The following is a 25,930-nucleotide window of genomic DNA, read 5'->3' on the forward strand; positions in this document are numbered from 1 at the left end:
TGAGTTTTCAGGTTAAACCTTTTGAGTACAAAAGTGAAAAGGGATGCTTTGCGGTGTCTGCTGTCATATACGATATATGGCTTTTCCAGGGTGAATGTTGAATTTGGGCATGTGCTTAGGTCTTGACTTCTCCATTACTATCATCACTAAAGACTTCTAAATTGCTTTCAATCAACAAGTAGCATTTTACCTGGAAACTTTTTGTTGGCTTTTCCTTTTCTAGCTGCTCTTCAGTATTTCCCTCCTGGACCAATCTTTCTTTCCTTGCATGTCCCAGAGCTTGCCTCATCTTTTCATCTCACTTCTTTCGCAAGGAGAGCAGAACATATCTGTACCTATGTGACATCTCAAAATTTATGGCTTAAACCTAACTCCTTATTTTTGTTTTCTCTCAGGCATCTCAGTACTAGCTGTCAATATAATGAAATACTATGTTAGATAACTTCTAACAAAATACGTTAGGGAGGTCAAAAACTTGTCTATTTTGACCCAACATTTTAGATGCTGTCATGTATAAATCAGTCTCACTGCTTTGGGTCAGTGGTAAGGCAGTGCACCATTGCAGGAGTGCATACGGTGGAGCAAAACCACTACACTAGCCAGGAAGCAAACAGGTGGAGGCCTGGCTAGGCTCCCATAATTCCCCTTCGGGCACACTCCAGTGACCTAACAACCAACCTCCCACTAGTCCCCACCTCTTAAAAGGATCTAGGGGGCCTACTGAAACTAAGCAGTCAGGCTCAGGATGCTGTGGTTTGATCCCCTCATCCTCAAGCCAAACCAGACCTGCCCTGAAGGCATCCTGGGTGGGGGGGGGGGAACCTGTCATTTAAAAAAAGAAAAAAAAAAAAAAGGCTCTACTACCTCCCAGTAGTACCACCCTGGACCACACCTTTATTCTGGAGACTATGGACTTTAGGCGGATACTTACTCAAACCATAGCAAGCGCCAATCACTGGCAATTCCGAGCTTCTAGTTATTTTAGCCCAAATCCATCTTTGACTCATCTGACCTTGAAACCCTGAAGGATAATTGCAGCAATTACCTAACTGGTCTTTGTTTTGCCTTACCTGTTTCTATTTGCATGGAATTTAGAGCAGTTATTTAAGGGTCTTTTACAGATGGTTTCCTAAGGGAAAAAAGCCCTTAAAATGGCCTACAAGCCCTAAATTTCCTGCACTCCTCATTAAGTTCAATTGAATGTCGCCTTGCTGCATCTTGCCCACAGTGGCCATCTTTGCTCTTCTTCCAGTCTGGCTGGCACTCTTTTGCTTCAGGACCCAAGGGCTGGCCAGATGGCTTAGGCAGATGCAGGGAACAGGGTTTGATTCCCAGTGTGCCCTGCCAGCTCTGCCCTTGGGGCACACTGAGAAGTTCCATTTTGGGGGCCAGGGGAGATAGCTCAGAATAAGCGCTTCCCTGGCAAGTACAAGGGTCTGAGTTCAATCCCTGGTTCTGCCAAAAAAGAAAGAAAAAGAAAAATCCTCCAGGACCCCTCGTCACTCACTGCTTTCACGGATCATTCCTTGATCACTTTGGAAATGTTCAAATGATATCTTAGTGTGAGGCCTATTCTGACAAATGTTTAAAATTAGGGCCAGCCAGATAGCTCAGCAGAATAAAGCACCTGCTCCAGGATTTGATCCCTGGTGTGTCATGCCAGCCCGCCCCCCCCGCCCCAGGGGGGCCTGCTGAGACTGATAGATGAGACTGGGTGTGGAGGCATGCGTCAGTAATCCCAGCACTTGGGAGGCTGAAAACAGGAGTCACTACGAGTCTGATCTGGGTAGTGAGACCCTGTATTAAATATATTAAAAAAAACCCTGAAAGCTCTATTTGTTTAAAATTACCTGACATCCTGCTCCTCCTAACACCACTGTTACTCTGCTATAATCTTCACATTCTCTGATCTGCTAGAGTACAATGAAAGCAAATGCCTGTTCTCTGAAGTACCGCAAGTGCCTAGAACAGTGCCTAGCACAGTAGAATCAAACTCAACTAATTCAGTTTCCACAGCATTCTTTCATTAAACATAATGAGTAAGAATACCCCATTTGTAAATTCTGCTTGAGGTTGTCCATTTTCCTGGATTAAAGCAAAACAAAACTGCTATTTCATAGGCTCCACTGATAATTATCACAAATTAGTTTCATGTTTTCATTTCATTTCATTTTCCTTTTGGGTATTCATTATGAAAATAGGGCAGTTTCTATCATGCTTTTGTTTTCATCTATAAGTAAGACAAGAGAATCAACACGGTTCACTGCATGACATGCACTTAGATTGCATGAGTTCGGTTTAAAAACCCAGTAATACAAAAGAAAAAGCAGGGCTACTTAATTACCTCTGGAAACCTGTACCTAAGTTGAATTGAATCTGGGTTTTTCTGAGGCCAGTTCCTCTGTCTCTTACACTGTAAGCCTCTGCTGTATGAATATTGTTTAAGAAATGGTGTCTAAATTTCATATAGTGCTTGCAGTTGAAAACTGGAAGAAGCTACCTGTATATATGGATAATACCCTCATTAACATACCATATGGAAACCTTGCCTTTGGCTGACTGCCTCACTTAATTAGGCAAAAGACAGAAGAAAATCCTTAAAACCATGTGGATATTCTTTGGATTTTTAGCAACCATTATACAAAAATACATAGTTAAGGGCACATTTGCCTGAAGGAGAATGATTCAAGTACTGAGCAACTATAATGAGTAATTATCAGAAAGATAAATCAAGCACTCGTTGATTTCACAAAACAAATTTATTTTTACTGCCAGTTAAGACTCCATGATGGGTCATCCACAAGTATACTTATTCTCTGTAAGTGGAAGGCCAACCAGCTTGGGACCTGGCAAGTTTTAAGACTAAAAGAAACAGGGAGGCGAAAGCAGTCTAGTGATCACAACAAGAAACAAACTTGTAGGACATTCATGTTACTGGAGGCACTAAAGTGACAAATGCCAGTCAGTGCAAAAAATGAGAGGTGGAATGAGTTGAACAGCTACCCAATTGCTGGATGAAGAAATTATATTCATATATATGATCAAGATGATTTACTCGTAATAATGACTGGAAAGTGCAATAATGTATGAGAGGCTTTAATTATAATTTAAGCATGTTATTTGTGGGAGTCTAAACTACTCCAAAGTTTTAATATACACCTGTTTGGGGTTAGCAGTGTACTTTCTGCTTAAACACTATAAAGGGACTGCACATTTTTCTCATGAAAATAGACTCCTCTAGTGGCATATAAACATGACTGGCTCACGGTTCTCTTCAGCTAAATGTAATCCTTGTAGCTTCACCTACTGGCATTTTAGCAGCCGCCCCATGTTAGCCTGGCCACATGGTCAGTCTTCCGTTTGGTAGGCTTTATAAATCCTAGAAGTTCTAGTTCAGAAACAGCTCTAATAAACCGAGCACTGGAGATTCTAGTTAAGGAAATTGGCTGTATTATATTTTTACTGGAAAACAGTAAATGTAATTAGAATCCAGTGTCAATAAGATACAAATGAAAAAGTCCTTAATACCTAAATGTAATTTTTTCACATAATATAAAAAATGCTCTCCATCTTAACTTTTTTTTTTTTTGCAGAACCAGGGATTGAACTCAGGCCCTTGCGCTTGCCAAGGAAGCGCTTATTCCACTGAGCCATCTCCCCGGCCCCATCATCTTAACTTCTAAAATACATTCTAAAAATAAGAGAATTCAATAATGAAAGTTCTATTTTTGGCAAATTTTGGAATATCATCTTATCAATTACTTTAAATTTGGTCTTCTATTTATTTATTTATTTATTTTGTATTTTTAGGGAAGTGTCTACAGGGTATTCAGGGTCTCACTATTCGATTGGACTCATAGTGATCTGCCTGGTTACAACCTCCCAAGAGCTGGGATTACAGGCGTGTGCCACCATGCCCAGTCTTAACTGCATGTCAGCGTGCCCCGGGGGCAGGGACAGCACTGCAGGCCCCAGGATCAAACCTCTGGCCCTTGTGCTTGCTTGTAGGTGCTTTAATCTGCTAAGCTATTTGGCCGGCCCTGATCTCCTTTTAGATTAAGAATTTTAGAAATTTAAGGTATTCTGGGATGATGTATCAATATTAAATTGTTTTTATGAATCTCTAGTGGAGATCTGGAGAAACTATAAACTTCGTTTGGTGCTGGGAACCAAACCTGCAAACCCCATGTTCTACAACTGAGGTAAAGCTCTAACTTGAGACACTATAATCTTATACTCTGTACGTGGACACTATAAAACTGGCTTTTAAAAGGATACTGGATTATTTCATTCATTTCTTCTGAGGCCTTCGAATTTGCATCCATTTCTTCAGCAGCTGTCACAACTGTTGCAAAAGCCTTTCGGGTACACAAAACAGGAGAAAATAAAAATCTCATAGTTGCCAAACATCTTTTACCACACTACCTTTGATGGTTGTATAATTAAGCCAGGTTTAACACTGCTGCTGCCCATAGCTGGCTGGCACAGTTCTTTTTTCATTGTATCAAATCCTTAACACTGATGGTCATTTAAGACAAGCTATACACTGAAAGATAATGTCATGGTTCCCTAATAATCTTGTTTCAGAGAACTAAGAACTATGCAAACAAAAGGAGAAACAAAGCTAGTCAAAGAAAGCCCCAAACCCTTTACTGCCTACCCCAGCAGAATGCCTATTTTTTTTTTGAAGGCAGCAATGACAACTGTTTTTCAATTGTATCTGCTAAATAGGGCCACTGCAAGAGTCCAGAGCTTTGTAACATGATTCTGAGGGGAAAAATACAGATACTTGTTTTAAAGAATAACAGCAGCTGGCAGTTGTCTTGCCAAATATTTCGTGTACTTTCTGATCACTAAATCTGTCATTCCAACTTCTTTTATGCAAGAAGGGAAACTAGGTAGTACTATAATTAACCATGGAATACCATAGAGCTGTCTTAAAAATTTTTTTTTTTTTTTTTTTCTTGTGGTACCAGGGGTTGAATTCAGGGCCTTGAGCTTGCCAGGCAAGCGCCTATTCTACTGAGCTATCTCCACGGCCCCTTAAATTGTTTTTTTTCTTTGTTGAATGCTATGAGGTTAGACCATATATTAAAATTTTGACCTGGCATGAATGGAGAATGGGCTTGGTTGAAGAATGCACGTCAGAGAACAGCAGAATTGGAGGACTGTTGAGTGCTACTTTGTACAGGTCTTTTGGAGTATGATGCAACTTATGCTTTTGCAATAAAAGATGAGCCATGTAAAAAAGATTTCAGAAATGCCGAAAGTATACAAATATTCCAAGACTATTATCGAGCAGCTTGCTTTTTTCCCCTTGACCTACCTCTGACCAGTCCACAAGGTTGATCAGCCTACTACACTCCAAGTGCAGTTTATACGCTATGCAGATATCAGGGGCGATATTTGGAATGCAGCCCTCTTCACTGTTCAGCGCTTCATTCTAAAACATAATAGTATTAGAAATGATTAGGAACAAAGTCAGACATTGGTGAAGCCCTCTACACCTAAATTTAGGAAACTGGTAAACAGAATGATTTTGATTTCCTCTATTAAATTCTTACTTAGATTTAGCTTCTGATCAAAACCCCTCTAATTCCTTATCATCAGAAAAATATAAGATCAGAAGACAAGTAAAATTTTTCTTTTAATCATAAATTATTATTTAACTTAGACCATAATGCAGTTCTGATCATCATAAAAAGCTTACACGATTCTATCGAAATAGTTAATGAATGGTACTTAGAACATTTGTAATTAGCCAAATTCTACCAATTACTACAATCACTATAAAAGCATAAATTGTCTCCCAAAGATAAGGCTATATTGTCAACAATGCAGATCTTAAACTCTACAGAAAATACCAGAGGTTTTTTTTTTTACCTATTTAAAATCCATGGCTCTTATTAAGAAACACAAGAGGGCCAGCCAGATAGTTCAGCAGACTAAAGCACCTGCTTAGGCAGGCACAAGGACCAGAGTTCAAAGCCCAACATGCTGTGCTGGCCCTGCTCCTGGGGCATGCTGAGACCAGCAAATGAGACTGACCGTGCTTGGGAGACTGATAACAGGAGGATCACTATGAGTCCGATTTCTATAGTAAAACCCTGTAGACTTTGCACTAAAATAAACAGTAATAATAAAGTCTCACATACACAACCTGCACAAGATAATATATCTTCACAAAGACCGCCAAAATCCTACCAGTTTTATTCTGTGACCCAACATTAGCCAGAAGAAAGATGGCGACATAACAGTTTTAATTTGTGATTTATAGATTGAAAATAATTGTTTGAAATATGAACTCATTCCAGCTATCTGTTACCACCATCATTAAAGAACACTGACCATTTTGCACTCGGTACTCTCTTAAAATACCGAGTAGGCCCGTGTGCCACTTCCCAGGACAAAATCAGGAAGTTGGGTTGTTCATGGGTTTCATGGAGCCACCGCTTAAGTCTCTTACCTGTGTGCTGCAAAGTGAGCGTGTCTTAGGTGTCCTCTGTGGGAAGTTACCTCTGGGTACTTGTGAGTGAGATGGAAACTCACAACTCCACCCAAATTATTTCATCTATCACACGACATCCTGAATGTTTAACAGTGCTTATATTACTTGGTCATAAGAAGGCTAGTTTTAAAACACTAAACTGTCATCATCTCCCTTGTAGAAAGAGCTCTTGGTGACTCGTAGCTGTGGCTGGATTTTAGGCAAGTAGCTCTGCTACCTCAAGCATTTCTGTGGCAAGACTGCTGGCCATTTCCTATACTCAGCTCTGCAGATACTCTCAAAATAGATTCTCTTTGGTTCAAAATCCAAGATGACATCCAAAAGCTTTATTTTTTTTTTTCCATTAGAAACAACCATTTGAGTCTAGTAATTTCATCAGGCCATATTGTTTGACCATTTGTGATTGCTATGTCTGCAGGAAACATTTCCTTTATTTTCACAAGACTAAGTAGCCTACTCTCAGTCTTCTGCTTATGACCTAGTTTATCGTTTTATCAAATGAAAGGCAAAGACATTTTTACATGGTCAAAACGTGGCAACATCAACTGGCTACTTCAAGAGGTTAGAAAATTCCCTCCAAATAATTTTTACAAAATATACAAGAGGTGCAACTGTAGTTTTCAACTCTTTGCTCATTAAAACACAACTGCAAACTTACAATACTCTGTAACAATAAAGCTTGGAACCCCTGCTGTCAGAGAACTAAATTTGCTTCTTTTATTTTTATTTTTTGTATTTAGTGCAGGGTCTATAGGGTCTCACTACACAGATCCAACTTGTAGTGATTCTGTTTTCAGCTTCCCAAGCACTGGGATTACAGGCGCATGCTACCATGCCCAGTCTCAATCACAGTCTCAGCACACCCTGGGGGCAGGGCTGGCATGGCAGACCGGGGACTGAACCTCTGATCCCCGCGTCTACCTAATTAAATTTGCTTCCTACCTTTAGATAATAGTAAGGATTGTTGAGTGCCGTGTGGAGGGCGATTCGCGGAGCAGCATTCAAGTGCTCCCGCAGAGTGTGCGCGGCACTGAAGTACACCACCTCATGCACAGGCTGAGTTTCAGGAGGCAGCAGGTATTCTCTGAAATAGCAGAGTCAGGTCTCAGAATCGGGATAGGCACAGGTTTATTTTCAGTATAAAATAAAAAGTCTTATCAGATCTCTGTGCAGCTAAACAATGTACTTAACAAACAAAATTAATAAGCAAAAGAAACAAAACTCGAATAGTGGATCCAGTGCAGTTTCACTCAAAAGTACACTTTATCCATAATTTCTATTGTTATTTTTTGTAGTACTGAGGCCTGTAGTACTGAGCTACATCCCCACCCTTTTTGAACTTTTTGAGATGGGGGTCTGGCTAAGTTCCCCACGATGGGCTTGAACTTTCAACCCACCTGCCTCAGCCTCCCAGTAGGCTGAGGCTATAGGTATTTGCCATCAGTTAACCCATGGTTTTTAAAAAATTTCCTCTACATTTTTTATAAGAAACATATGTATTTCAGATCTGAGTTAAACCTTTAGGATTATGGACATACACCTTCACATATTAGCTTAAAATCTTTGAAGTATAATTTCTTAAAATACTAATGAATTTCTTAAATTCTTCAGAAAACAGATATCTGCATTCTCTCCATAGCAAACATTTAATTCCTTTCTTGGTGTTAAGAACGGCCCTCAGGGCGGGTGAGATAGCTCAATGGACTAAAGCACCTGCTTAGGCAACTTAGGCAAGCTCAGGCAAGCTCAGGAACTGAGGTTTGATACCTGGTGCCACATGCCATGCCACCCCCACCCCAAGGGTGTGCTGAGCCCGCCACAGTCCGGGCATTGTGGTGCATGCCTGTAATCCCAGCGCTGGGGAGGTTGAAAGTAAGAGGATCACCATGAGTCCAAGCTGCATAGTGAGACCCGGTAACAACCAAATACATTAAAAAAAAAAGAGAACAGCCCTCAGATTGAAGATTTACAGCTCAGGGAATACTTTCTGGATCTCACACACACATTTTAGCTAATGTCTTTAACAGAAATTTAGAAATTCTTTATACACTGAATTTTTTACTTCTGTAGGCAACAAAGACTAAATTTTAGTTTCGGAATATTGAAAAATAAATTGATCATTACATTTTTTCTTTTTGAGATAAGAGTCTTGCTATATTGTTCAGTCTAGCTTCAAATTCAGTGATCCTTCTGCCTTAGCCTCCTGAATGCTGGGGTTATGGGCATATGCCAGTATGGCCAGTCATTCATTAATAAAATTTCAGTTAAAAAAACCCAGCATCACTTGGAATTCTCTTTTTCACCTATACACTAAATGGCAAGTCAACTGGTGAACTCTGAACTTAGAAAACAAGGCATTAGGAAGCTCCTTCTGGATCTACAATAAGCCCACCAGCTGGTGTGGCATGGCAGGGAAATCGCTCCCAGGGAGCCTAGAGGGGGCCAGCTGGAAGGGAGCAGCTCTGGCCGGCCACACAACCAAAGACAGCAACAAATTACTAAGTGGATTAAAATAGCTAACTCACATGCCTATGTCTCCATAAAGCAGACCTCCAGGGCTTAGTGCAGCCCGAACTCAAAGTATGTATGTAAGCTACACTATAGACTCTATTAGCTCTTTTCCAGTTAGTGTAGGCAAAGAGAAGTAACTACTTCAGTTCCAACAGCAAAGATATACCCGTTCTTCCAAGTGGTCAGGGATTATCATGGTCAGGGATTTTGAAGATAGGAAATAAAAATTGGCATATTACTGTTCACCATCTTGTTCTCCCTACCTCAAGAGCTACTTAGACTATTCATTCTGGTTCTAGATGGTATTCCTTCTCCAGTCTGCTGGAGTAAAATCCATTTGCAAAACAGTATGATACTCACCAAGGGACAATACTCTACTATCATCTCAAGTACTTTAGAGAGATAATTTTGCTATAGTCTAAGGAAATTATTTCTGTGATGTTAATGCCTGGTTGGGTGGCTATCAATCTGTAATTTCTAACCACAAATTCTTCCTATCACCATGGTGCAGTTGTTTCTCAATCACCATCATGGATGTCATTAAAATACTTTGTTCAAGTTCCTGCTATTAATAAAGATTAGAAATCTAACAAGGCAATGAGACAAAATCAGTTATACAAACTACTGCCTCACATTTGCTTCTCTTCCTAAATGTCTTTACACTTAATGTTTACAAATTCAGGCAAATCCCAAGGCAGAGGGCCTTAAAAAATATTTGCCTTTATTTTGTTTCTACTGGACTACATCTGTTTAAAAACTGACAAAACAGCACCACACATCCTAATTTTTGTCCAAATGTAGACTCAGAGATGGATATAAAGATAATTTCCACAATTTATCTTATGTGGGGAAAAAATAAGTAATAAATCTGGCACCACAGCCTTGTGTGACAATCATTTTGGATTTAGATCTGTTTATAAAAAAATGATAGGCCTTCCCCCAAACAGACGGCTCTTCAGGAACTAATAGTCCTATGGAAAAGGGTTATGAAGTTGAGTCTTAATTTTGGTGAAAACAGTAACTTAGAAAGAGGTAATTTTCCCTTGGATTTGGCAACTTACTTTTTTTTTTTTGGTACTGGGAACCAAATTCAGAACTTCATACTTGCTGGCAGGGGGTGTGCCACTGAACTATATCCCTGGCCAGGAAACTTACTCTTTTTATTTTTTGGCGGAACCAGGGATTGAACTCAGGCCCTTGCACTTGACAAGGAAGAGCTTATTCTACTGAGCCATCTCCCCGGCCTTCTAATACTTATTTTTAACAGACTTCTTTTCTCTAGAACCCCAAGTGTGTTCATATCTGTATGGTAGGTCTTAGGGACAGTGTGCAGAAATGGAGAAGACCTTCTCTGGGTCTTAGGAGACTGGGGCTGCGTCACACTGGCAGACTCAGAACCTCTCTGGGCTTTAGCTGCTACATGAGCCCTCATGTACCTTTTAGTTTTATCACGCTACAGTTCTAATCTCTTCATTCCTGGGACAGATAATCTTGGTAGACAGTAAATGCTAGTATGCAAGACTCTGGTTTCAAAACAGAATTCATTTCAATCATGCTCAGCATTGTTTCAATAAATTTCAGAAAGGTTAAAAAGTCTGATATATTAGGTCAAAAAAATCATTTCCCATTAAAGGGGACTAGCTGGCATGATTTTATTTTACTTTTTTATGTATTCAATACAGGGTCCAGAGTCGCACTACACAGGCTGGACTCATAGTGATCCTTCTGTGTTCAGCCTCCCAAGCACTGAGACTATAGGTACATGCCCAGTCTAGCTGCTAAGGTTTTACAGCCTATCACTTGAGATTTAAAGGAACTCAAGTACCTGACATTTGCATTATAAATGATGCTAAATCACTTGGAAAAGTTATTTTTAATTACAATTTGACAAAAAGAAAAGCCAGAAGCCTAGGGCTAGAAGTTACAAGAACAGGAAGGCCCTGTAGAACAAGGCTAACTCTACCAGGTGTAAAATGTAATATTTGACCAGTAGGTCAATTTAACACTGGAAGGCATCATTTTGCTATAAGATACTTCTGTTTTTAATCTTCTTTTTACTATACTGGGCTGATTATTTTCCCCCTCTTTCATTGCATTAATCTTGCTTTCTGATAAATTTGGACAATGACTCTGCTCCCACACTGTACTGGAAAATGGAACTTTTCACTCTGAGGAAAGACAGGTTACTATCAAAAACCCATTCTTTATTTTCAATGTTCAAGTTGTGATTCTTTCATTATGTTATTCCATTTAGTGTCTCTCCTGCTATTGAGTTTGAACCATTAAAAGACAATAAGCAATGATAAACCTTTTTTTCTTTAAAGTATTAAATCACTTCATTTTGTATACTTATTTTTCCTGTAATAGGGTCTAAACTCTTGAAAGGTTGTTTTTTATTTTTTATTTTTATTTTTTTATTTAGGACAGGATGTACAGGGTCTCACTATGTAGATCGGACACATAGTGATCCTCCTGTTTACAGCCTCCAAGTGCTGGGATTACAGGCACATGCCACCACACCCAGTCTCAACTGCCTTTTCAGTGTGCCCCAGGGGCGGGGTTGGCACAGCAGGCCAGGGGATTGAACTCCCAGCCCGTATGGCTACCTAAGCAGGCACTTTAATCTGCTGAGCTATTTGGCCAGCCCTCTGAAAGGTAGTTTAGATAGGTGATTTCACTTTAAAAAACAAAAACAAAAACTAGTGTTGTGGTTCAAATGACTCCATGATTCAAGATGACCTACATTTTCCGAAAAGGAATTATCGTAAAATACTGGCAAAACTGGAGCAGTCTTCCACATTTACTGCAAAGATGCCTGCCTCAACAGACATTTAGTATTTATAACGAGTTGCACTAATATTCTTTAAAATTAAAACTTGCTTTCTGAGGACAAAATACAGAAGTATGGCAAGATTGCTGTTTTCTGGGTTTGGCCTAGATCCAGCTCTAACTCATACCAGACTGGCAATGATAAGGTATAACATAAACACTTTGCTATCAGAAAGGAGAAAACCATTCTTGTTTCCTCAGTCTCCCCACCTAGCCTAATGGATGGGCTCCAACATAAACCTGTGCCCTGCCACCTTCCCTTCCTCTTTCTGTTTTGTTTCCTCGAGGCAGGGTCTCACTATGCAGTATACCTGGTCTCAAACTCAACCCTTCTGCTGTGGACTTCGCAGGGCTTTAGTTACCGATGTGAACTACCAGGTCTGGTGCTTAAAACTGCAGAACTAGTTTCTGATTAGACATCTTAATAAGGCTAAAAAGGTAATAAATAATTCTAAACTGTGATGGAGGAACCTAACAGACTGAAAGAAAACACCCAAATTGGCGATGGACAGCCCTTATACCAATGTTACTCTGGGGAAAAGCGTGATGTTCAGCTCTTCCGAGCATGACTCACCTTACCAAAGAGTCAATGAAATTCACGACTTTTTCTCTGAGTACTTCAAACTTGGTTTGCTTCTTACTTGATCTTCTTAACTCCTTCATTTCCAGTAAGGACTATGGGTACAAGAATACACCTTTCTTGATAATCCTGAGATAGAAAAACTTTCAGAGGGAACTGTTATTTAGGTGGAGGCTGATGCTCTTTTTGTGCAGAGCAAAAACCAGATCAAAACGGGTTTATTTATGTCTAAGCTGATCTGCAAGAAATTTCTTCTATTTAATGTTCTACTTTAAAAATATGTCAAATTTCAAGGAGAGAGGAAAAGGGCAGCTTACTTCATACTAAATTACAACAGCATGCTTGCTATTCCTAATCTATTGGTTCACTTAAGAAAAGCAGGAAGAGGAAGAAAAGAGAAGAGAGAAGAGGAAAAGAAAGGAGAAGGAGGACAACAACGCTAGCTACTAGCCCCCTGCCTTTTTGCCATACTAACAGAATGCAATCCATGTGCTGTCTCAGTTAAACTGAAGTTTTCTGCTATAATTATTACAATCTGGTAATCTGGTACAAAGAAGGTTCATCTGAAAATCGAGATCCTAAAGTTAGAACACAGGGGAAAAGAATACACTAGACATACGTGGGCCAATTTCCGCTATATTATAATGTGAATAAGCATTTTTTAAAAAATCAAGAGATGTATCTAAAACCAGTGACAGCCCTTTTTTAATTTGTTTGATCAAACAGAAAAACAAATACATTCAATAAATAATCAAAAATAATTTTTGTACTCATGTTCCTATTTCCCTTGGTGCCATTTAGTGGCTTTTCTGAGACTACAGAAAGTTTCCATCTACACTGTCTAGTAAACTGCAGCCTGTTTACATTAGAAGGGAGGACAGCATTGGGATAAATAGGATGCTCAATTTATGCATGAATTACAAGCTCTGTTTTGTTTTTGGTTGTGGTTTAAAAAGAGAAATCTAGACAAGGAGGGAGAAAAGGGAGCAGCAAAAAACAATGTAACTGAAAGGAAAAGAGACCACCTGACCTTCTGAAGATGATAGAGGTCTGTCTTTGGAAGCTCCTTTGGCTGCAACCCAGAAGCATCTTCTTCTCTGGCATCTGTTGCAATGACGGGAAATCCAAGTCAAGAGAACAAACATTTGTGCTAATCCAAAGGAAGTAAAAATTACACCCTTACTCCCACCCCAACTTGGCAAAGGATCAAGGTTTCATCAAACCAAGGTTTCATCTGGAAGAATCAAGGTTTGTTTCAGAAGCTAAAGGTCAATAAACACTACATAATTTAAACTGTAATGAGGTCTTCAAAAACAAACTACTGAGTTTTAAAAGTGTTACCACTGTGAAAACAAAATATAACCAAACATAGTCCGTGCAAAAAGCTCTAAATATCTGTGCAGCTATAAATAGCTTAAAAAAAAAATCACACAAATTGAAACTCTTTGACTAGTTAAGATTGTAAACAACACAAACTACACCTTGGCAAACTTGATTTCAACCTTCCAATTCACTATTTTTGGCCCCAAATTCTTTGAGCATGAAGAGGGGAGTGTGCATAAGTTGTGAAATCATCCACTAAAACAGAGAGTAGGCCATGGTTCTTCAGCAAAGGCACCGGACAGTCCTAACGAGCAAAAATGTGCAGCTGTGCCTCTGAAGCGCATGTTCTCTGATCCCCTCCTCGAAGTGCAAGTGCAACCTAGAAATTGTGACATCACATGCTTGGTTTGCCTTAATCTAAGACAAGAGGACATGGCTGGAGAATACACATTATTTTCAAATAATAAATTTCTTTTTAGCTATTAATCATTCCTAGCTCAAGAAAAACAACTTAAGGTTATCTACTAAATCTTTCCTCCATTTCATTAACTTGTACATCTACGTAACCCTCCCCAACTATAATTTTAAATTTTTTAGTGGTACTGGGAATTTAACCAAGGGCTTGTGCACCAAGTTACATCCTTGGCCCATTTTTTAGCGAGGGTCTCAAGTGACTGAGTCACCTAGGTTACACCAGAACATTCACCATCCTGCTTCAGCCTCCTGGAGTACTGGCCGCCACTACCAACTTTTCCAACTATAATTTTGAGGCAAAACTATATTGTGTAATTATGGGTAAAGAACCAGAGATAGCACACTGTCAAATACTTCTACTCACTCAGTTCTGGGAGTTTTATTATATGATTTCTGAAAAACTGAGAAATAGCCATTTCTTCAAGACAGTGGCTTTCCTTGTCAAGTCAATTCACTCTTTTAGACTATAAATCATTTAAATCTTCAACCTTTCTGTTTGAGAAAGTCTTTCTGAGTGCTAGCATATCACAAAGTTTGTTCTCTAGCTCATGTTATATGAACTCTAAAATTCTCCTGGTGGGGTATGGTGGCTCATGCCTGTACTCTAGCACTCTGAGATTGAGGCAGAAAGATTTCACATTCCAGGCCAGTCTGCATAACTCAGAGACTGTGTTCAAAATAATAAATATAAAAAGGGCTGGGGATGCAGCTCAGTTTGAAGACCTGGAGCTCAATCCTCAGGATCACAAAAATTATTATATTTGCAATTTCTTTTTTACAGAAATTTGCATGTGGCCAATTTTATAAGACTGAAACTTCTATATGCTTCTAAACCTTTGACCCTACTTATACCCCTTGGGGTAATCCCTTGTTGGTCAAGTTACCACAATTAGGGACACTAAAATTGTGAACTCGTGAGAAAACACATGAACTACTGGTTAAGAGAAGTGGGTGCCAATCTAGGTGTTGCCATTAGCCAGATGTCTAGTTTCAAACCAACTACTTTCTCTTCCTGGACTTTACTGTCTGACTGTAGTTGGACTCAAGTATTCCAACTTCAAGCCCTTTAACATTTTTATGTTCTGAATCAGCACGTTCTGGTTTTCTTTTTTAAAAAAGTGCTGGAGACTGAACCCAGGGTTTCACAAAAGCTAGGCAAGCACTCTACTGCTGAGTTACATACTCACCCCATTTCAAGTTCTGAAAAATAGTTTAGGTCCTGCTGTGGTGCAAAAGAACAATGTGCACACATAACCTGGCGGAAACTCCCTTAGTGCCTATGGAGAACTTCATTCTATCTGCTCGTGCCATTGTAGTCAACCTCTCTTTTCATCTAACATAACTGAGCACTCATCATACACCTTATGCTGGAGCAATGGAGAGACAGGGAGAGGTTTTTGCAAAAGCAGTTCCTAAATCCAAAGGATTTTCAAGACAAAGTAACACATGCCAAAACAGAAAGAATTAAAATGGACACTCAAAATAAAAACTGTCACAATGCCATGTCTAATTCTCTGCACTTATATTCCAAGCAGTCTCTTTCTGTAACCTCCATTAAAGCTCCCCCTAATTAGTGGAAAAGTACAGTAAAAGGTACACACCAATTATTTTGTTTTGTTGTGATCAAAACAATGTGGTACTGATTAGGTTAGCAATAGCGCAGAAGAACAGCCCAGGACAAGCCAACGAGCAGTATCAATCATGGTGCCTCACTAGAACACAGAAGATCTGGAGCTTCAGAGAACAGGAAATGACCGCCTATACAAAGTTAGGCACTCCAAACGTTCAGCAAATATAAATCTTATGTGGTCGCTGAACAAATACACTAAACTATAACCTTACAACACTGAGAAGTGCTGGGATGCCTCAGTTCATTTAGGAGAGAAAAATCTAAGCCTTTGTAAGTCAGATCAAAACAAGCTCATATATATTCTGGAAAGCAGCATACCAAGGAGCCCTACTGCGGTGAAAGCAGTTTATAACTATTAAATGTTCAAGCTCATGAATAGTTCATACAGTTTTTAAACTCTATAAAAAACTTGATGAAATGTTTAAGAAGCACCTAAGAGAAGCTCTCAATTATGATGAACTGCTATTCTAATTTTTGGATTTCTTTTAAAAAAAAACCAAATCCTGAAACTGAGAATTTTTTTTCTTTCCATTTGATGCTCTTCCTCTCTTCTCCCCCCTTTCCCTCTTGTTCCTTCTCCCCTCCCTCTCTCTCATACAGGAGATCAACATCTGACCTATTCTGGAATTACAATTCGGCATGCTGGGGCTTCTAACACGGACAGATCATGGGCTCCATTGCATCTTCACCCCTCAGCGCATCATAACAAGGGCTTGTCCATGGCGTTTCAGTTAAATAACTGTCAGGGCCAGAAGAATTTACAGGATATTCAACCCTTACCACCCAGGCTCTGAAACTGGGACAGGAACTCCTCTATTCTCTTTCTTGTGCTGCCAAGCTGGTTTTCAGAAGAGGAACTGAAAACTTTGAAACATTTCTGAAGAATAGTCATCAGTTCATCCTTTGCCAACATCCTAGAAAGGAATCAGTGAAAGGAAAATTAAGATATTTAAAACATCTTACATATTAAATGTTTCTACTCAAAAGATAATGTAGCTTCTTCGTTATTAGCTACCAACTTTCATTGGTAAACAGTCTCCTCAATGTATGTAACATTAAGAAGTATTCTTGGGGCTGAGGAGATGGCTCAGTAGAAGAAGCGCTTCCCTGGCAAGTGCAAGGGTCTAAGTTCAATCTCTGGTTCCGCCAAAAAAAAAAAAAAAAAAAAAAAGTCTTCTTGAAGACCTCACACTATAAAGCTTAATTTATTTATTTTTTGTGTCTTTTTTTTTTTTTTTCCTATTTGTTACCCTTTTTTTTGTTTGTTTGTTTGTTTTTTGGTTTTGGTTTTTTTTTGGCGGAACTGGGGATTGAACTCAGGCCCTTGCACTTGCCAGGGAAGTGTTTATTCTACTGAGCTATCTCCCCAGCCCCTACCCTTTTTTTAAAGACAAAAAAAAAAAGTATTCTTGAAGACCTCACACTATAAAGGTTAGTTTAGAAGATACACAAAGATGTGAGTTCATAGTCTGGCTCTTACACTTACTGAGCAAGTTTATTATAGATGTCTGGCCTCCTTGTCTATAAAATGGAAATAATAACTGATACATTGCACAGTTTAGCTGGAAACTTACAAGTTAAATGAGATGCAAATAAAGAGTCTAGTGCTTACCACAGAATTTTATGTTAATTTCCTTTTCTTTCTCATCTAAATGTACATAAAACAAAAAATGTCTGAGAATATGACATGCTAAATACAAATCTGTAAAAGGACCTGAAATATAAGTATCACAGTCATTTTCTTATTACCACTGAAACTAGTTTTGTGTCTCTTAAGAGTTTTAAGAAACATCAGTCAGTAAATCCACTGAACATCAAATATCAAACAGGTCGGCAGTTCTGCTCGTTATTTATTTACAGCATAGGCAGAGTGGTTCACAAGGCCATACAGAGAAATCCTCATTAGAAACAGGAACAGAAACAGATACTGTCAAGTTAGGACTCTGTTCTCAGAGCCGTTTCTCCACTAAGATCATATCAATAACAGGATCAAATGGAATCAGGGTTAGTATTAGTAATTATGTGGTGGCATCACACAGATAATCAACGTGCCAACATTAACCAGGAACAATAAATAAAAAACACAATGGGCCATTCTACAAGATTACCTTAAGTGTAACATTTTTTAAATAACAAACTACTGGCTAAAATATTAACATGAAAATTACTAAGAAATTAACCAGTTATTTCAAGCAAAATTTAAATTTACAAAAGCAAGACTTTACAACCGATATAGAAACTGGTAAGCTGGGCAAAAAGTAAAATTTTCCCCAGTATTAAGAAAAAGTATAAAACCTCTCTCTGTAATAATAATCTAAAGCCAGCTAAAAGGTCAAAGAAAAATCAGCAAGGACACTTCTTCCTTGATTGCTTTTGAGACTATTTAAAATTTCTGTTTTTTATTGCTCTGTGGAATTCAACTAGTAGGAGAGTTAACTACAAGTCACCTGCACTGGAATAATCTGCTACCCCTGCACTTTCGCCAGAGGTTTACAGACAACAGCAGCATCTGCCAAGGCCTACCCAGGAAAGAAGGGCTGAGCCAGTGCTCGTGGAAGGCCTAACCCACATTAGTAGCCCACTGAGGATCATCCTGGCTACAGGAAGCCACTCTGCACTGATTTTGAGTTACCAATAATGGAGTATCTAGGAAGGTCAAGCCTACTCTACTGATCTTCAGTGCGCCTCTCCCCCAAAAAATAACCCTGTGGTGTCATATAATTTTGAAAATAAACTCTGTAAGTCACAATGTTCTAATGTGTCATTTTTTTAGGAAGATAGCTCTTTTACCTCAGAGGTAAACTTCTAGGGATTCAGATAGTTATTATTGCTCTTATTCTTAGCCAGAAATTATGTTCATACCATTGTCATAATGGTAAAAGATTTTATACTTTCCTAAAATTCTCTGATTTCATGTAAAAGATGATTTGAGATAAAACTCATACCACAGAATCAATAAAGATGCCTATCACTACCATTATTCAGCATCATTCTAGGCTGTAGTCCATGATAAATTTAAATGAAGTCATATAAGGATGAAATTCATTAGAATACTAGAAAGATAAAATTCTTTTTCTTTACTGCAAACACCTAATTTTTATTTTACTAATTTTTATTAATTTTATTGAGAAACAAATAAGTATGAGACAGTTCCAAAATTGATTAGTATGACAGTTTCAATAATTAATACACTGCATATTGCTGTTTTTGTAGTGGATATTCATAATACAAGATGCAGACATGATATCCTGTCCAAACAATATTAGTACAAATCTTTCTTCTCATTGAATTAAGAGAAAATAGCTGTATATCTATCCTATTTTGCATATACAGATACAAAATGGTACTTCATTTATATCCCCTTTTTTTGTTTATTTTTGTCAGAGATGGGTATTCCATTGCCATTTCAATATTGTAGGTGCGTGAATTCAGCAAAATAATATCCAATATAGGCAAGCAGTCCATAATAGTAGTGGGTCATCCATAGGACTGGCAATGTCAGAAGTTGTTGACTAGAGCCTTTTATAGCTTAGCATACTAATATAACTTTACTTTTTACACCTTGTTTTTATATTTGTCTGCTGGATGGTTAAGACCAAGATAAAGTAAGACCTATATAACAAGAAATGTAACTTTTGTATTTGACAAGGTCAGTCAAATCCCCTCAGGATTTACCCTGAAACCCTGTACTGCAGTTTGTATATCCCGTCAGTGTCAGCCATGTGGATGAGTCACGGCCATTGCTTTACCAATTTGTTCTCTGTGAAAGCCTGAGAGAATGTTTTCTCTCCATGTGACTCTCCTTAGGCACACTCTACATTGTCGATCACTTTCCTCTGTGGTCACATAATCTCCTTGATCAAAAAATGTGGGACTTCACTGCGTTACAGGATATTATAGTACAGTTTCTCTTATGTCCTGAGTCCTCACTGACCTTGAAAGGCTAGGACCAAAATGTTGGCTCTCATTGGAGCCCTTCTTTTTCTCTAATTTTTGGTCTGCAAACTTAAGTTGTTAACCCTCCAGAAGAGAAGCTAAATGATATTATTACCCTATAACATAGGCAGTTGAGCTTAACCTCACCATCTGTCTGAATATCAAACATCTCAGACATAGCATGGAACAGGTATTTTTCATCAAGTATTGATATATTAAACTTTAAATCCCTACAGAATGTGAAGAAAAAAAGAAAAAAAAGTTAAAAAATAGGAACAGTTACATATTTTTACAGTGAAATTTAGAAATTTAACCATATACAGCTCTGTAGCAGGTCAGTCCTATGACATTTTTTTTTCTTGTCTCTTGTTTTATTACCCTTCTTTTTTTAAACAAACATTTACTTGAGAAACAGTATAGCAGTAATTGAGAAAACAAAAACTTGACCCAGGTCTACCACCATGCACTAAGCTAAAGTCAAAATGAATTAAAGATGTTAACATTAAAACAGAAACACTAAATCTCCTGGAAGAGAAAGTATAAGAAACTCTTGAAGACAAAGGGGTAGGCAAACAGTTCATGAACAAAAATCAAATCGCATGGGTAACACTTGAAAGAATTAGCATCTGGGACCAACTCTTACTGAGAAGTTTTTGCACATCAAAAGAAATTATCAACAGAGTGAAAAGAGAACCCACAAATTTGGACAAAATCTTAACTAATAAGCACTCATACAAAGATCTGCTCTCTAGAATTTATAAAGAACTAAAAAACATTAAGGCCCCAAACTTAAAGAACCATTCCAGAAATAGGCATCCGAGATGAACACACACTTCTCAGAGGAAGAACTACTGAAGCAAATAAACATATGAAAAAATGCTCCACATCACTAGAAAAGATGAAATTCATTATTTACATAGAAGTAACACTATAGTTAGGAAATTTAAGAAATCTAAAAATATTAAAAAGATATATAAATATATGTAAGATAGTGCAAATGTATGATAAATGTATGTGCCATACACATGTAATAAACTGGCCCGGGGAGGTTATGTTTTGACTCTCTACAGTTTTCATCCTTTCTCTTCATTCTTTGTGCACATGAATATAACCCAGCAAATGATATCAACATCTAAATCTAGAGAAAAAAGAAAACAAGAATCTTCTCAACCTGTTAATAAGCTTTTGGTTGCCAAGCAACCCAGTGTTGAACACCCTCAGAAGAGCTACCAACTGAATGTCAGGCTATTACATGTGGGAGGCGAGAAAATGAAGGCTACAGAGATGACCTTGATGTCAGGGCAGAGTTTATATCAGATCTAGAGCCAGCTCAAGTGCCAAAAGCAGGTGAAAGGCAATCAGAGGCCCAAATAAGGACTAGTAAAAACAATGCAAGCTATTCTTAAAATATTTGACTTAAAACTCTCAAAGTTTTATCATTTTCTAAAAAAATAAAAACTGGGGCTGGGGAGATGGCTCGGTAGAATAAGCGCTTGCCTGGCAAGCTTAAGGGTCTGAGTTCAATCCCTGGTCCCACCAATAAAATAAAAAAACAAAAACTACAGAACACTCAATACAGCAAATGTGCAATACCTATTAAAATGTCCTGAATAAGGACATTTAAATTCTATTACCTAATATTGTAAAGATAGAAAGTTTTCCAAGTCTATGCTTTCAATACCTTGTGAAACAAAAATCCAATAAATATACTTTAAAACCAAATACAATTACTCAAAAATGTATCTAGAAAAAATACTAATTTCAGAAAAAGAAACAATGTGTATGTACTTCAGTGTAGCTACAGTGGGGCTATTAATGTATCAAAAAGTATAAGCTACAGTGATTAAAATCAGAAAGTACTTACTTAGATAAGAACAGACAGGTAAGTGAGAATATAAATCCAGAAAAAGATAAAAGTCCATATGGAAGTTTGCTGTATCACAGAGGCAGAGTATTAAATCAGTGGGGAAAAAAGCTAAGTATTAGAATAACTACTCTGAAACAAAAACAACCAGATCACTACCTCACATTACACACACAAATGTACTTCAGATAGAATAAAACTACATATGATATAGAAAGGATAAAGTAAAAGCCCACCATCAGAAAACAGTGGAAGAAAACAAAGGAATACATTTAAGCCTGGTAATATTCAGCAACAGCAAGACTATGAGGAAATGAAATACTGTTGGGGTCGGTATACAACTCTTTGAATGTCTACATCTGTATATTCATTTTCTAGAAATAATTATTCAAATGTATAAACACACAGACTTGTGATTAGTGTTTGTAACAGTTAAGAATCAGAAACAACTTAAATATGTATTAAGTAAGGGACTGATGTAATAAGATGTTACATTTTCAAAATATGGGATATTGGCTGGGTATGGTGCTACACATCTGTGATCCCAGCATTCTGCAAGGCTGAGGCAGAAGCACTAAAAGTTTGAGCCCACCCTGGGCAATTTAGTGATACTCTGTCTTAGAATATTAAGGGCTCTGAGTTCAATCCCATGACTGCCCCACCCAAAGAAAGAAAAAGGTATTAGATGATGAGGCTAAACAAGAAGGTACAATAATATGTGCTATACAGCTAACATTTATATGCTTATATATGTACCAAGTGTCATATGATATAATATTGTTTAGGTAACTCCTATTATTATTCCTGGTTAAATATGAGAAAACAGAGATTTTAATTAATTTGTCCAGGATCCCAAAGTTTAGTAAAGCACGGATTTTATCCTGGGCATTATAGTTTGACATACATGTTCTTACCAACCATGCTGAACTGCATTTCAAAGCACAGTGTCCACAGCAGAATAGCAGGTGTAAAACTATAACAACAACAACATACATACATATCCTCTACTATGACAAAAACAAAACACAAAAAGGAAAATATGTAAATTGTGGGATACATACTACAATCATAGTATGATTTTTTAAAAAATATAGTTGTACCTAGAAAAACGTGAAATATAAAGTGCTAACAGTGCATGATTATTTTTCAAAGAGGCAATGTCACAAAAATATTGTTATATTTTCATTTACCTTAGTATTAGACCACAGCAAGCACTTTTTTTCCTTAAATGTATTTGGTTGTTGCAAGGTCTCAATATGAAGCTCAGACTTGTAGTGATCCTCCTGTTCTCAGCCTCCCCAGCGCTGGGATTACAGGAATGCAGGATTACAGGCATGTGCCACCATGCCCACTCTGGCTGGCTTAGCCCACCCTGGGGGAGAGGGGGGAGTGGGGCTGGCGCAGCACGTGGTGCTGGGGATTGAACCACCGATCCCTGTGCTTGCCTCAGCTTGCCTAAACAGGCGCTTTAGCCTGCTGAGCTATCTCGCTGGCCCTACAGGAAGCACTTTGGATAAATCAATTCTATCTGAACAAAACTACTTGAAAACTATTAAAGATTTTAAAAGTTTAATTCATTCCAGTAAATTTATTGCTCATATGTATAATCCCAGCATTTGTGACACTGAAGCAGGAAGAACACCAAGAGTTTGACACCAGCCTGGGCTATGTAGTAAGTTTAAGGCAGCCTCAATCAGGGAGAAGTTTTCTCCAAAAAAAAGACATCTAAGTTTGTTGTATATAATAATTCAAATAAATTCAAACAGAAAATTAAGGACTGAGAACAGCTACTAAACCAGCATTTTTTGAACTGAGTTTTCAAACTGGAGTTTCAACCTCTTAAGTCATAAAACTATTCAATCATTCAAGAGATGTATATTAAAGGCTTACTACATATGAGGGACCATTCTGGGTATCTGAGGCCTACTCTGGTAAATTAAGAAAGAACTGCTTCCTCAGAGAACTTACATCTTGGCTGGGATAGGAGAGGCACAGGCAAATGCTACCTATCACATAGATACATTAATCCTTTCTGAGGAAAGAGCATGATAACCTTGCAAAGACTCCAAATCCTAATAATTATGTCATCGCTTAGAAATACTACAATGGGGACCAAGCTCCCAAGGCATGAACTGTTGGGGGACAACCACATCCGGACCACAGCACCATCATATCTGGCTTCTGCTTAGTACGCCAGTGACTCTTCATTTATATGTGTGCACCCTGTGCTGAGATGATGCTTTGGCTACAATACTAAATATAGGTATAACTACTGAAAGAGAAGGGACTGGTGCATTTTCAGTTGTATGCAGCTTACATTATGGTGGAATTAGGAGCTAGCTATTGTCTTTATTTGGAGAATAACTCTGGTTGAAAGAGATGTGCTTGGGTACAAAGTTTACAAGGGGACAGATGTGGTGATTAAGGTGAATGTCAACCTGACTGGCTTTGGGCTATGCCCTAGAAACTGATGGGCATATATACTTCTTGGTGTTTCTGGGTGGTTCATGAAGGAATGGCCTTGGAGTCTGTGTCTCTTGCCCATTCCTCCACCACACTGGTTCCTTGACTTCTCAGCCACAATGACCTAAGCATCTTTGCTCCACCATGCCCTTCAACCATGCTACTTTTGCCTTGGAGACACCACCATCAACTGGAATCCCAGAAACCAGGAGCTAATTACACATCTCTTAAGCAGTGGGTGCTGGGAACTGTGTCCCAGCAATGCGAAAGCCAACTATAGATGATTAGTGTCAGGAAGAGGGTAGGGTGTTTTGAGTTCAAAGAAACTCATTCACTCTACTGGCTCATTTGAAAAATATATACATCCTCTAAACATGGATTACCAGCCAAACAGCTTTCCTTTTACAAGAACTTAATTCTTTCCAGAAATAAGTTGAGAACCAAATCAAATTCAATGCTTAGGTTTAATATTGATTTAATGGGGAAATTTGTTTTGGATCTTGTCTAATTTATTTGTGACCAGAATCATGGAAAGAATTAAGTTCATGAACTGAGGTACCACAGTATTATCACTTCTCAAATAATTGAAATAGGGATGGAAAATGTATGAGACTTTGAATATCAGACTTAAGTTTCTGATCTATCAATTAGAGAAACATAGTCAATGTTTCTGCTCTTGGTTTCCTTCTTTGAAAGAAAATAGGGTAACTCCACATGAGTAATTCTCAATTGATGGTGAGAAGTACAGTAAATTTCTCTAAGAAGCAGGGCAAATTTTTGTATTACTGTATTTCCAAGCCAAGAATCCCTTGCTACTAGTATAAGTGCAGTATCACTTAGATCTAGCTAATCCAGTATGTTCCTGCAAGATAAGAACTCTGGAGGACCAGTGAGAATAACCCTGGTACAGGCTCACTGGCTGGCAGGTCGGACCAGTGGCCAGAAAATGTCTGAAGTAGCAGTGAAAATATGAGCCAGGACTTGCTAAGCTGGGTGAGCCAGCACTGTGCTCCAGCACACAGACATGCGGACACAGAAATGGATGGGGCCGCTGCTCTCTATCAAAGGCTCTGAGAGAACTCAGTCATAGTCCAGTTACAAAACACTGGCTGCTGAGCTTAACAGATAGCAACTTCTCATTCTTAATAAACTGGGAAGGTTGGTTCTTGGGATAGACATAAAGACCACCAGAAGACCAGTCCCAGCCCCCATATCCAGAGACCACGGCCAGCTCCATACTCAGCCCAACTCGCATAGCATACTTGCCTGGAGTACACAGCACATTTCTGAGATCTGATTTGGACACTATCGCAGAACTGTGGACAGCAGACAAATTTTGCTACTTTTTAGAGTTAATTTATTTGTTTTTGTGGAACTAGGACTGAAGTCAGGGCCTTTTACATCAAAGGCAAGTACGGTACCATGAGCTACATCCCCAGTCTGAATTTTACTTTTCTTTTTTTTTTTTTTGTGGTTCCAGGGATAGAACTCAGGACCTTGAGACCCAGAACGCAGGCCCAGCAAGTGAGTGAGACGACCTGGGACCCACGGGATCCTGAATAGACCAGCAGCGCAGGCCCGGGGAGTGAGTGAGACGACCTGGGGCCCAGGGGATCCTGAATAGACCCAGAGCCCAGGCCCGGTGTGTGAGTGAGACCACCCGGGGCCCGCGGATCCTCATTCGACCCAGAGTGCGGGCCCAGCGTGGAACCCTTCAGCAGAACTCCCTGCAAAGAGGCTAGAGGCAAGATCCACCCAGCTGATTCAGGAGCAGAACATCTTGCCAGAGAGACACAAAGGGTTCAACTCTAA

At 38.7% G+C, this 25,930-nt stretch overlaps 1 protein-coding gene across 1 annotated transcript in view; it reads right to left on the reverse strand.

Annotated features, from left to right (window-relative positions):
- Positions 1–2,746: 2,746 nt before the first annotated feature.
- Orc3 (origin recognition complex subunit 3) overlaps positions 2,747–25,930 on the reverse strand; it is a 76,324-nt gene continuing 53,140 nt past the window's right edge. Inside the window, exons 13-19 of the mRNA XM_023711933.1 lie at positions 16,636–16,769; positions 13,459–13,532; positions 12,423–12,523; positions 7,451–7,592; positions 5,327–5,443; positions 4,279–4,358; positions 2,747–3,420 (exon numbers count right to left, since the gene is read on the reverse strand). Of these exons, the coding sequence (XP_023567701.1) occupies positions 3,315–3,420; positions 4,279–4,358; positions 5,327–5,443; positions 7,451–7,592; positions 12,423–12,523; positions 13,459–13,532; positions 16,636–16,769 (754 nt within the window). The 3' untranslated portion in view covers positions 2,747–3,314. The remainder of the gene's footprint in view (positions 3,421–4,278; positions 4,359–5,326; positions 5,444–7,450; positions 7,593–12,422; positions 12,524–13,458; positions 13,533–16,635; positions 16,770–25,930) is intronic.

This window comes from Octodon degus, unplaced genomic scaffold (assembly GCF_000260255.1).
Source record: "Octodon degus isolate 3935 unplaced genomic scaffold, OctDeg1.0 scaffold00022, whole genome shotgun sequence".
NCBI lineage: Eukaryota > Metazoa > Chordata > Mammalia > Rodentia > Octodontidae > Octodon > Octodon degus.